The following is a 13682-nucleotide window of genomic DNA, read 5'->3' as shown; positions in this document are numbered from 1 at the left end:
CAATGTATTTTACTGGTTAGTTCTGGGTTTTTCACCAGTTAATATCTTTTAATTTTAAAAAAATCATCACCGCTTACAAATTACACAAATCCAAGCTGAACTGAAAACAAATAAAATAACAATAAAACAAGCAAAATCAACAATATACAGCCAAACACAGTTAAAAACCAGATAAAAGACAAGCAAAAAGGAGGACAGAGACCAGCCACTGATAGCATATCACTTGTTAATTCTGGGGTTTTGCTTGTTGCATGCCAAAGCTGAGCAGCATCTCTTAGCTTACACAGAAAACTAACTTTTACCTGAATTTCATCACATTTAATGAGCTTCTCCACTTCTTCTTGACTTAAGAGGATAAACTCTTCATGTTGAACTACATCTGGGAAGTGTTTCTGGCTGAAGACCTCAGCTGCCTGCATTAAATCGACACAATTGTGTGTTTCAGCAAAATCTCGGATCCCCAAGCAGTTGGATGGATCCAGCTGGCTTTCCAGGAATTCACAACAAGCCTGCTTCACCCCTGTAAGGAAATGGAATAATTATTTGCATTTCAGTTGTCCTAGCCATAAATATTTCAGAGAAATAAATTCTGATTTTGGAGTGAAAAAACTAACCACTCACTTACAAAGTAAACTATTTCCAGAGTACTACTGGTAAATGTGAAGCCATCCTTTTATCTCTGCAGCCTGTAAATTAACTTGAGTTGTTATCATAATTGTTTTATATCTGCTCTGTCAATAATATATTCTAAAAACTGTGCAATGTTAATAAAATATATCAGTATTAATGACAATTTTATATAAAGGTATACATATCTTACAGTCCAAATAGTCATCTCCTTCCAGCCACTCCCAGGAATCAAGCCATTAAAAGCAGCCAAGTTTTTGAGGCTGCATGGTGGATCTTTGCCAATAATAATGGTATATATCAGCTACTACTGTTTCTATTTGTTTTATGATTCCAGTCCTGAAATTCTTATAAAGTTGTTGCTTTCATCCTTTCTAACTACAATGACACCAGATTAACAGACATCTTTTATATACTCTGTAAGTTGCTTCTTTTTATTTCTATGTTCTATTTGATGTACAAACAGCTGCAAAAATATTGTTTGTTACACAGGAAACAAGAATTTCCATATGCCAAACATCTTCATACTTAATGACCACATATTATCATGGTTTCTTTTGTTTCACAAAATAAGTGTCATCTTAAGCACAGGACTTACAGTGTCATCTAAGTCCACTGAAGTTAGAAGGGTGTAACTCTGCTAAGGATGGCACTATTAGACAGCTGCAGAAGTCAACCTCTGTTTGATGTGTTGCATGAAACATGTACTTTTCATCATTTTTTGTTTCCTTATGGGTTTTATTTTGCCAGATAAAACATTATAACATACATTTTCGAAGAACTAGGCTATAATTCTGTATCTGACATACCAAACTGTTAAATATAGAAAAAGCATCATTGCCTGCCATATTTAGAAAAAAGAGCCAGAGCAAGTGTGGTGTAGGGAGTATAGCATCGGGCTAAGATTCAGGAGACCCAGGTTTGAATCCCCATTCTGCCATGGAAACTTGCTGGGTGACCTTCAGCCAATCATCCACTCTCAGCCTAAACTAACTCACAGGACTGTTGTGAAGATAAATGGAGAGAGAAGAATGATGTAAGCCACTTTGGGTCCCTCTTAGACAAATTATAAATGAAGTAAATAAATAAATAATGTTTAATCACTTGTTATTATAAAGAAATCAAATTCTTATATGTAACTTTTCCAGTTACTGGCTGCATTCTAAAATGGAATTTAAAGTGCTGTCAATGGGTGGTATCTTATTTTCGGCTGGAGGAAGCTTTTCTTCCTCAAGCAGCCTTCCTCAGTTTAAGTGGCTCTTCTCCTAAGTGGAAGCCACTTAAAATGGAAGAAGGCTTCAAACTTTGCTCAGTGGAGTCATAGGATACAGACCAATAACTCCATTTTTCTCTCTGAGGTGAGCACGGACAGGGAAAAAACACAGCTGTCAGGCCATGGACTGAACCATGGATCACAAACTTTTCACAGACCCAACCTGGTTCACAGACCAGTTTGTCTGTCCATGGTCCGTCACTTCCGGGGCCTGTCAGCTGAAGCCAGCCCCATGGGGAAACAACTATTTCCATGCTGCTTGCAAGCAAGGGGCACAGAAAGTCCCCACTGGGCACCTGGAGCAAACCAAGGGGCTTTAAATGTTAAAGCTCCCCTTTCCACGTGGCTTGCAAGCCACGTGGAAAGGGGCACTTTTCAACCCCCCCTCGGCTTGCTCCAGCTGACCCATGAGGGAGTTCTCACCTGTCAGCTGAAGCCAGCCGCGCAGGCAACACCTGGTTTTGTGCTGCTTGCAAGGGTGGGGCACAGAAATGGGCTCTTTAAACATCACACCTTGTTTCAGCTGGCAGGCGGGGAAGGCACTGAGATGTCTGGATTCACGGACCAACTGACCCATGGACCAGCCCAAAAGTTATTGGGTCCATGGAAAACATGCATCCCATGACCCTCTGATTCGTGAATGCTGAACCGGGCCAATCTGTGTCAAATTTTGGTCCATTTTCCGGTCCGTGCCCACCTCTACTCTCCATCTCTCATTTTTCACTTCTTGCTTACCAGCATGTTATTAAATCTTCTTGTTCACTCATGCTATAACTCTCTGAGTAACTTATGGAGACAGCTAATATTCATGAATATTTTACTAAATGGAAACACCATCATACGTCATGGCTCACTCACCACTAAAACTGTTAAATTCCAGCTGCCCAACTTCAAAATTCAGACCTCTCAGTGAGCTTAACTATATAAATGCCTACCAGAATAACAGAGAGCACCTGGACTGATATTTTACCATAGCTTAAATATACTGGTTTCAAGACCATGTTGTTCAATGTTCAGTTCATCACTCTGAGCTTAATTGCACAGTTAAAAAATCTGTGACATGAGCAAAATGGCTCCAGAACTTGGAAAATATCTTCATTCCTGATCTACACAGTTATTGTCATTGTCATTACCTTTCAGCTGAAGCAGACAGGCTGCTGGGAGCAACTCCTGAACATTTTCTACCGTCACATGAACTGTCTCTGTATATACAAAGTCCAGCAAAATTTCCATTGTAGAGGCTGTTAGACCTTGAATATCAACATAGGGTTTGTCCTTTTCTGAAAGCTGCCAAATATGAACAAGGAAGGCAATGTTTTATTTTCACCAAGTTATATCAACATCCCCCAATGGTCTTTATAGCTTGACCCAGGAAACCGAGGTATAAGCAGCGTGGAAGAAACAGTAAGTTTTTAAAAATCCCCATGGAGGTAGCTAATGAAATGCATGAGAATACCCTACACAGTTTCTTTGTGTGAAGAGAACACCTTGAAAAGCCAGAGGAATAACATTTTTCTATCTTCTACCTGGAGACAAATTTATTCATCATAATTAACCCAAGTTTCTGTTTATAAACAAAGTCTTAATTACACTGAAGTCAAGAGATGGAATAACAGGTTAGTATAGCCACAACATTTTGAACTCACCCAGGAATACTGTCAATCTCTCATGTTACCCCCTGAGCCAGGAAAATGCATGTGTCCTTCAGTCCTACCAAATCAACACAGATTATACAGTCCTGTGCTGAACTGAAAATCCATTTCTGCCATATACATCAGAAAGAGCACTTCTGTGGACTTCCGGTTTGGCTAATGGCGACCTGACGTGGTCTAGGGAGCTGGACCATCAAGAGTGACTGTTTTGGGCAGGCCAGGTGCTTAGATCACCTGTTGCCACTCCTCTACAGGCAGAAGAGGAGCTAGAATGCTATGAGACCCGGAGAGCGAGCGATCTCGGCGGCGGGGGAGGTCCTGGACAAAGGATTTTCCTCATTGCCTTGAGGTCCCCTCAGAGAAGGGCGAGCTAAAATCTCTGCAGTACTCTTTGAGTCATTTGTTTGGCATAAGGTCGCCAGAAACTAAGCTTCAGAACCAGATTTGGCCAATTTGAAACGAAAGAAACAGCATGAAAGACCCAAACGGAACAAATTGAGGTAAAAGATCTTTATCTTGCTTTCGGACTTGAAATGAGAAGAGAAATTTAAGTAAAAGTTAAAATCGTGAACTGAGCTGATAGAACAAGAAAGGAGCAAGGCATTTTGAAGAAAAAGTGAAATTCGATAGACTATAAAGCGTAAAAGAAGTGAAAATAATTTTTGTTTATGCATACCTGCGGTTTTGGGAGAGATAACTGGCAGTGAGAAAAGGGGAGGAGGCTGAGAAGCTGCGGAGCAAATATCGTGAGAGGCTAGCATGCAAGGAGAACGAGTGACACTGCCTAGAGAGGCTTAATCTGGAGAGTAAAAAGGAAGTGGAAACAGCAAAGAAGACCTCAGAAGGAAAACAAAGGAAAAAACGCAAGATATAGCAACAAGAGGACAAAAGGAAGTGGATACCCACCATTCCGGAAGGGAAGAGGACAAAGCAAGCTATCATAGAGACTCTCTGCCCGATATCTGGTGAGATTAAAGTAGTCTGGATTTTTATAATAAAAGAAAAAAAAATATCTGGAGCGGGGAAGAATCTAGTGTAGAAGCATGAAGAAAGTAGAGAAGGAAAGGCAGGTTGCCATAGGAACGGCTATAGAATCGCTGGGGAAAAAAGTTACAGAGGGCTATGAAGAATTGAGCCAATCTATGCAGAAAACGGAAGAAAGGTTGATTAAAAACATAAAGGATTTACTAAAAGCAGATGAGGAGGTGAAGAATGAGCTACAAGTAACAAAGCAGACAGCTCAAGAGATGGAGCAAAAAAACACCGATTTGATATCGAGTTTAAAAGTTGAAAAACAAGTATTTCAAGATTGTGTGGCAGAAATTGGGTACAAAGCTACAGGCATTAAGCTGGGAATTCGCGATATGCTGAGGGAAACAAAGCAGAGTGTGCAGAAACAAATGTCAGAAGTTTTGGCAGAATTTTTAAAGAAGCAATCAGAAGAGTTAAAAACAAACATGGAATATAGAATTAACTCCAGTTATGTACAACAGAAGAATTCACCAAGAGATAATATCATTCAAGTGAAAGAGGAAACCTGGAAAAGAGGCACAAGTACAAGATTCAAGTTACAAGCGGGAATTACTTAAAGGACTAAGCTTTTAGCTTAAGCTACAAGAGCTTCTTAGGGGATTGAATGCATGGTTAAAATGTAAAGTTAAAGCAATAAATTGACAATGTAAGATAAATGAACAAATTGGAAAGTGTTAAATGTAAAGTTAAATGAACTAACTGATAAGAAAATAAGAAGAACAAAATTTAAGAAAATTTATTATTTTCTATGGACTGGGAAAATGTAAAAGTAAAATTTATTTGTAAAAGAGGTGGAAACTACAGATGGAATTATTTGAAGAAATAAGTTTTTAGTTTCAAGTTAAAAGTGCTATTTAAGGGATTGAAGTTAAAGCAAAAGTTTAAAGTTATATGTAATTGGTTAAAGAAACAAATTGTAATAGGTTGAAGATTGGATTTAAACTGTTGTATATGGTGGAAATGAATAGATTGATAAGGAAGTTATGAGATAAACTTAGGTGAAACTGCTTATAGAATGGGGGAAATTTAAAATCAAATCTATGTGGAATTAAGGGGGTTCTGATAGAATAAGAGTAGTCTATTGATAATGATAGAAATGTAATAATAAAGAATAAGTTAGGCTTTTGCCTTTAATTATAGGGACAAATGAAAGTAACATAGAGTTAATGATAAGAAATAAAAGAGTCATAGTGCTGTTGGGAGTCAACATAGAAAAGGGGGAGGGGGAGGGGTGGGCTGCATATATTAATATATGGGGGAAATGTGTTGTAAAATGATCGGTAAAATGTATGTCAACCTATCCAATAAAAAATTATTTTTAAAAAAAGAGCACTTCTGCCACACCAGTATACAACACAATGAGAGATGCCACACTCTTAGCATTCCAGTGAACCATGTACCATCAGCCAAATGCTATCTGCCCAATGCTAAGCAAAGAACCCTATATAGTCCCTCCCTGACAGCTGAAATTTTACACAGAATGCTCTCATCATTGTGAGCATGTCCAGAAAACATCGTTTACAACATAATCTCAGCTGTGCAGATCAGGATACAATTAAAAGCTTCAAAAAAAAATTCTGACATCAAAGTGATAAAAGAAGAGTTGTTGCCATCATGGACAAGTTTGACTATGTATAGGAATTAAAAGATGGCTCTCAAACATTACATTCTACAAGATCAAGATGGGCAGCCGTGTGTTAGTCTGAGAAACTTCTGAGGAGGAATACCAAGAAAAATGAAATAAAACAAGGAAGAAATTACCAAAATACATACAGAAACAAGTGTATGTGGACATGCCCCAACAGCTTCAGCTGGGAATTTTCTATCTACTACCTTAGACACAGCAAACCTGCAACCCAGGGCAACTTATTGCTTCAGGCTTGGCACAACCACAGTATGAATTTCTAGCTTCATTGTCTCTATCCTCAGGCAGCACCACTATCCTCAGGCCCTATGCTGCCAGCATCTCTAGTTATTTGCAAGACGCTACTGATTTCCTCAGGAAACTATAATCCATTGATAGTCTCTCAGGGAATACCATCCCAGCAACTATGTATAGTGAATATCTATATACCAAGATCCCTCACAAAGACAGACTGCAAGACATCAGGAACATTATTCCCAATACAACCACAGCCCACCTTGCTACTTAGTTTTGCCAGCTTGTCTTCACCCATAATTGCTAAAGATTTGGTGAGAGCTTATACTCTCAAGTTAACGGCACAGTCATGGCTCCACACGACGTGAACATATTCATGGCTGTACAGCAACATTTCCTCAGCTCCTACCCACAAACACTTCTGATGTATTTGAGATTTATCAATGACGTTTTCATCATCTAGACCCAACTGAGAAGACTTTTGAGAAATTCTACCAGGACTTTAATGACTGCTGCTCTAAAATTAACTGCTACTCTACCACTGTTTGGACCAGTCCACCCAACAGATCCATTTTCTGGACACTACTGTACAACCAAATAATAGATACATGAGCCCCACTTTATACTGTAAGCCCACTGACTGCCATATATGTGCTACATATGTCCTTCCAGCTGCCGCCTGGAGTTCGGTCCACCATAATCCCATTCTAATGCACTTTTCAAAGCAGTCTTTTGAACACTGGGATGGGTTGAGTTGAAGTGCAAAGCAAGGACCATAGAAGAATAACTAGCTGCTTCTTGGGTAAATGGCAATATTGTGCAACACAGAGAGCTACACTGGTGAAGGAGATACAAAATTGCAGGAACCTCAAAGAAATAACATTCTATGCTATATGTAACTTTCCCCATGAAATGATTTCACAATATTCAACATTCATATTTTTAATTCCATGTTTTTCAGTCATGTATGTTATCCTCTGATATTGCTTAGCTAGACCACTCACTGTATGAGGTAAATACCATCAGCTGAATAAAGGAGGTCCTAACTTTCTAACAGAATCAGTGTGGTATAATAGTTAAGAGCATCAGACTAATTCTGGGAGATTCAGGTTTGAATCTCAGCTCTGTCATGAAATCTCACTGGATGATCTTAGGCCAGTCACACAAACTCAGCCTAACCTGTGTCATAGAGTTGTTGTGAGCATAAATTAGAGGACAGGAGAATGTTGTAAGCCACTTTGGGTCCCCACTGGGGAGAACAGCAGGGTACAAATTAAGTAAATAAAATAATGTACAGAAATATCACATCAGATGTGAATTTTAGTATAACTTTGGGCAGGCAAGAGGCGGTCTGTTATTCTTTACTATATAGGCTGCTTGGCTTGTTTGGAATTTTTTTACCAGGCATCACCATTTTGATAAGCATGCTCACTTAAATTTCCCCTTATGATAAATATTATCAGGAAATTAAGGGTAAATGTAAGAGGATTTTATTTGTAGTACTCTCTGTTTTATTCATATTTCCCTTACAGCCAATGACTTTACACAAATCAAGACACCAAAGGTTGTGATCTTCAAAGGAATATGGGTTTATTTCTTTATATTGATAAAGCCCATGACACATTGGTAAAAATGTGTACAGACCAGTTCCGTTGGGGGGCTTTTTATATCCTTCAGCTCTAAATAATTGCTATTTGTTTATGGAATAAAAGATCAACTGTTAATACAAATAATTCTTCAGCAGTATGTTCCTCAGGAAACATGGCACCCAGCAAGTCTAAGAGACAGGACAATTCAGCTCTTGTAGTATAAACATATTTAAATATCTGGAGCCATACTTTTGTTAGGAGTATAAAACCTAAGAGACTGCTTATCCAAGGCAAAAAAGAAAATGAAAACAAAAGAAATGTTGACATTCTATCCTTACTGTAGGTTCACCACAACCCACAGCTTTATCTGAGAGAAAGGTTTTTACCCACTGAGGCAGAAACTGCCTCCTGTGTGAGAGGGCAGATTCAATAAGAGCTCACATAGGTAAAAGGTCAGAAAAATCCAGTAACAGTAGACTCAGGCATTCTATACCTTCAGATCACAAGGACCAACCAACATATATTCATTCCTAGCTAGCTGGGACCTACATGTTTGTCTTGCTTGTTGGATGGGAATTCCAGGCACAAATAGATGTTGTGTGCCTGACCCTTCCCCCGGGTTCAATTTAGTAACCATGGTAGCTTAAACAGAGCTTAATATATTAAGCTCAATTACTGCCTATTGAGGAGAGGGAGGGAGGGGGTCGGTATTAGTCCCTTGCTTAACACAATTACTGATCAGCATGATTCAAGCTTACTTTACTCAGTCATGTTCGCTTGTAGCAACCTGAATATCCCACTCTAGCCTGAGTTCCTAATTGTTTGAAAGCTAAGCAAGATAAGCCATGGTTAGTACTTGGATGGAGGACTGCTAAAAAGATATAGGTCGCTATGCAGAGGAAGACAATGCCAAGCCTCTCACCTTGAAAACACCATGAGGTATGGTCATAAGTCAGCAGCAAGTTGACAGTACTTATTATTATTAGCGCTCAGTCCTGGTTATTGCACCCTAAGTGATGAGCTGGAGTCTTTATTATTGTGGACTGGATTAAGAACCAAGGTTCTTTAGTATCTGCTCTGACACACCGATAAGCACTTTTGTTAGAGTGTACCAAGAAACCTTAGACTTGAGAATCTGGATTGAATATACAGAAGCAGCTTTCTTGGTACAACCAAGAAAAAAGAACAGAACAAGAGGACTTCTTCCTAACACTTACCAGCATGTTGACTGTTCAGGCCAGAATGGAAGGTCATACCAATCAAATAAGACTGTCAGTCTCAAAGTGGGCAGCTCTATGTTTGCTTATCTGTTGTGATCTTTTTAAAGGAGTCACTCTGTCATCTCCCTGGCTTTTGTTTCACTTAGAATCCTACATAGACAGACCTTATATATGAGGTTGTGGGGTTTTTCTCCCATTCGAACCTTACCACCACTAACTGAAGAACAAGAGAGCATGCCTCAGAAGAGCAGTTGTACTGTGTTTTGCCCACCTTCTAGCTCTTAGATGTAAGAATTAGGTGATCAAGGTGCAATGTATTAAGCTGCCTGGGCCACATTTGTCACATTTGTAATAAATGGAAACACAAAACTAAATTTAGAAGAAGTTGGTTAAACAGTGGGCCTTAATAAATCAGCCATGGTTAAAACATTCATAAGCAGATAGAAATGACTTCATTACTAACTGCACCAGACCTCTGTATTAGAACAATAATTATTACATCATTCTTTATAAATATTCTGCAAGAACTAAACACCAAATAATCAGGAAATCAAATGTAATGAAACATTGTTAGAAGTGACTACGTAATTAAAGGACAAACATGCAAAATCTATGACTGGCTGACTGTACTACATGCACGAAAGAATGTATTGCATAACATAATAGAAAAGCATAAATGGAGAGAACTAACAAAGTTTTATGTGCAAGCCAGGACACATGGAAAAAGAAGTGAGAGACAGGAAAGCATCTATCAAAGTCAGCATAGGAGGAAAGAAAGCTAGAGACCTTTGTATCAACTGGCATAGGAATGAGTCACTGCGCAAAGCCAATGTTGCGCTAGCCCTCAACTCTTGGCCTCTGTACAAAATGCAGTGGCTGACCAAAGGTTTAATACACGTTCTATGGTTCCATGACAGCTGACTTTTGTGCTGAACTGATAGTAAAATGATACAAATCAAACAGTAGGCTATAAAAGTTAGCATTATCTACCCTGTCTTATTTGCATTCCCGCTGGATTTGACTGAAGGGGTTACAGACTGCTTAGGAGTGTCAGGTTCCCATTTTCAGACTTCATTATTTGGCCTCTTCTTGCATATGTTATTTACATTTTTAGAATGCAATCCTATGCAAGCTTACTCAGAAACAAGTCCCACTTTATTTTTGCATTGTTAACTCTGTTACAAACAGTTTTCTTACAGCATGCATTAAAAAAACTATTGTGTGTGGTGAATCTTTCCTACCTCACTGGTGAACATTGCACAGAAGTAGTCACTGCAAGCAGCTAATACTATACGATGGGCAGGAAAATCTTTCTGTTCCACACGTAAGGTCACATCACAAAGGGTGTTACTTTTTCGTAGAGAATTCATTGCATTGAGAATGGACTTGGCATGAGAATTAGTCATTATATCTTTAGGAGCCATAGTGAGTTAACTGCAGCCAGCAGGAGTGTTGAGAAGGCAGGGTCAGACTATCAGTAGCCTGTGAAGAGAAGAGTCTGCTTCACTGAAGGTATCTAAGAGCCATGAGGCAGAGACTGCCAAAGACAAAAGTAAAGAACAAGGAGCTTGGTTCCTGATGATGTTCTCTCACCTTTCCTTCCAGACTTAGCCAGGCTTATAAAGGGTATTCTATTTAGTTGCATGAAGTTCTAATAGGGCTGATTGTTCAGTATACAATAAGACTGTATGCTTTAACAGACTAAAATATCAGAACACACCACTGAATCATTTACCTCCTTCTGGATGTCTACCATAATAAATGTAGAACATGAGCAGTTTACAATACATAGAAACAAAGTGGGAGGACTAAGCTTGATAAATGCGGGGTGTGGGTGAAAACCACTTTGGGCTTGCTTCTGTGAGGAAAGGTGGGATATTAATATTTTAACAGAGTGCTTCAGAGAAACACAGTGGGGAACCTTCATACTCTGATAGCCTGGCCAGTTAAACACAGCTGCACTACCATCTCCAATAATTTCAATTTAATTAAAAATTACAATAGTGGGCTGGATTGAAAAATGCCTTCTGCAAGCATTTGAGTTGCAACAGCCCCCTGCACTGTAGCCTACACTGTTCCCAAGGCTCCCCTGACCCTTCAGATCAGCTTTTTGGGTAGCACAGGAAATGGAAGCGTTTGTTCTGCCCGTTTGTCAGGGATGGGGGGAGGAGGGGTAGGTAGGTCTCATCTCACTGCAGAGGTCTAGACTCCATAACTGGGTAACTATGGAATGAAATTATCACCTACATTTTTTAATGAATTAAAGTGCTTCCTGTACATTATCTCAATAACTGTTCTAACAACTCTGTAATATAAGCCATTATTATTAGTCTGCTCTGCAGATGGGGGCTGAGACTAAAAGACAGTAGTTTGTGCTTGAGGCCATCAATGGTGATTTTCCCAACACTACTGCCCATCAAATTTTAGCAGTAGAAAAGAATACATTTCTCAGTTTCAAGTCTCCCTTCATATTTACAGCTAAGTAACCGCATCTAATATTTCATATCAAGACATCTTTTTTTAAAAAAAGAATGACACAAAGCAAGGAGATACATTAAAACTAAACCTGTAGACATCCAAACAAATGGATTCACCTTTTCTTCAGGATGGGCATAATAATGGGCGCTTCTAGAACTAAAGCCATGAATCTCAGTAAAAATGAAGACTCTTATAAACTATGTGATTTTAATGCACCAAAACATTACTACAGCAATTGCTAACAGCCAGCTCCTAAATATGTTTAATCAGAAGTAAGTCTTCCTAAGTTTGACAGGGCTTCCTCCAAAGCACCAGGGCTGTGTGCATGGAGCTTTGTATAAGAAACTGGGTTCCTGCCAGCCAACTATTTTCCAGGGGGTGTAGGAAAGGAAGTTCATTTATTGTTCTGAACAGGATTGCCCAGTCCTCTCTAGTTTCTTAATACTGCAACAGAAACACCAGCTTCTTCTAATGTTTGGCTGCAGCATCTCAAAAATAGCATGTGGCTCTAAAAACTGAAATGGTATAAAATGGGTATCTGTGAAGTTCAACCCAAAGCATGTAATTATGCTCTTAATGGATAGCTTCTCCACAAAATTTAATAGGTCATGTTAATTTGCTTATGGTTTGTTTCAGCACTGTTTGAGCTCTGTATCAGATTCCTGCTTATTTCAAACTCCTATTGTATTGTTTTCAAATGTACTGTTTATGGAATGTCCCAGCAAATGATCACATGGACTTACACTGTGTAATCTGTCTTGAATCTCAGTGAGAAAGGCAGACTATAAACAGCGTTAATAAATAAAATAAAATAAAATGTGAAGGCATGGTAGGCTGGTTCCAAAAGTAGTCCCTTGCTTAATGTACTGGATGTAAGATTTTTGCAATGCAATCTAGCACAGATGTGTCTGGTAATAAAATTATGACTTTCAGATGCCTTCACACGTCATGAGAATCTATGCCTGCAGTTCCTAATTGTATACTACATCATTGCCACAAGGCAGTGGATCTGTGAATTTTGCATAAAATCTATGGACAGAGATATGTGAGCTGTGATTAGATGGCAGAAATTTTGGTTATGGGATCAGGAGGCCCCCCCCACCTATGCTATGCTAGGAACTGGCACTAGGTTGACACAGGATGCACCACCACTGTCCAGGGCAGTACTGTGTTGCTGCTGCCTGGGTCCCAAGTGGGCAAAGGTATTGCTTATGCTGCTGTTGCCTGAGTCCCAAGTGGGCAACGGTATTGCTTATGAACCTAGATTCCATGGATGTATCATGGCATGGGACAAGATGTCCCACACCTCAGCTGCTGCCTATAGAGCACAGATGGCATCGGATGCCTCCCCAGGCTAGCACAACCACCTGTACTGAGGAGCAGAATTATCCAGTGGCCTAAGATAGTCTCCAGTACGGGCGCCTACACCTTTAGTTCATCACACGGGGAGTCAGATCCCTGCGAGGGAGGCAGGGCACCCGCAAGAGGACTGATCTTGCCTCCCTCGCCCAGCTCCTGTTCTCGGCGCCGCTTCAGGCGCACGTAGAGAACAAGCGACAGGACGGCCACTCCATCCCCCCCTCCACAGCTCAGTGCGCCTGACTGCGGCCAGCCCCCGCCCGAAGCTCACCGCCGCGCCCTCCCCGGGAGGGGAGAGATTCCCGGCTTCTCAGCCCTCAAGGCTCCGGCCTCCTCCGCGCCGGGCACGCGCCGATGACATCACTATGGACGCTAAACCATAGACTGCGGGAGCCATGTCTTTTCATCCCAAGCGCAAAGGCTAGAGCGGCGCCCGGCAAGGCAAGGCAAGGAGGGCCTCCGGGAACAATGGAAAGCCGCTCGTGGCCGCTGGGATGCATTGAAGGCTGATCGAAGCGGCATTTCCCTCGTCCCCCCTTTAAATGCTGAAAGCTCGCTGGCCCTTGCGTCACT

The 13682-nt window shown here is 40.3% G+C and overlaps 1 protein-coding gene across 2 annotated transcripts in view; it reads right to left on the bottom strand.

Moving 5' to 3' along the window:
• The window catches only part of KLHL12 (kelch like family member 12), a 35225-nt gene extending 21772 nt beyond the window's left edge, over window positions 1–13453 (bottom strand). Inside the window, exons 1-4 of one of the 2 annotated variants that reach the window (XM_054980235.1) lie at window positions 13381–13453; window positions 10514–10754; window positions 3034–3187; window positions 303–520 (exon numbers count right to left, since the gene is read on the bottom strand). In XM_054980235.1, coding sequence (XP_054836210.1) covers window positions 303–520; window positions 3034–3187; window positions 10514–10696 — 555 coding nt within the window. In that variant the 5' untranslated portion in view covers window positions 10697–10754; window positions 13381–13453. Of the gene's footprint in view, window positions 1–302; window positions 521–3033; window positions 3188–10513; window positions 10792–13380 lie in introns of those variants that run through there. The other variant, XM_054980234.1, reaches the window with a different exon arrangement.
• Between the last annotated feature and the right edge of the window lie 229 nt (window positions 13454–13682).

This window comes from Eublepharis macularius, chromosome 5 (genome assembly GCF_028583425.1).
Source record: "Eublepharis macularius isolate TG4126 chromosome 5, MPM_Emac_v1.0, whole genome shotgun sequence".
Taxonomy (NCBI): Eukaryota; Metazoa; Chordata; class Lepidosauria; order Squamata; family Eublepharidae; genus Eublepharis; species Eublepharis macularius.
Note: the sequence above shows the minus strand (reverse complement) of the source record. Positions and strands in the feature narration are given on the sequence as shown.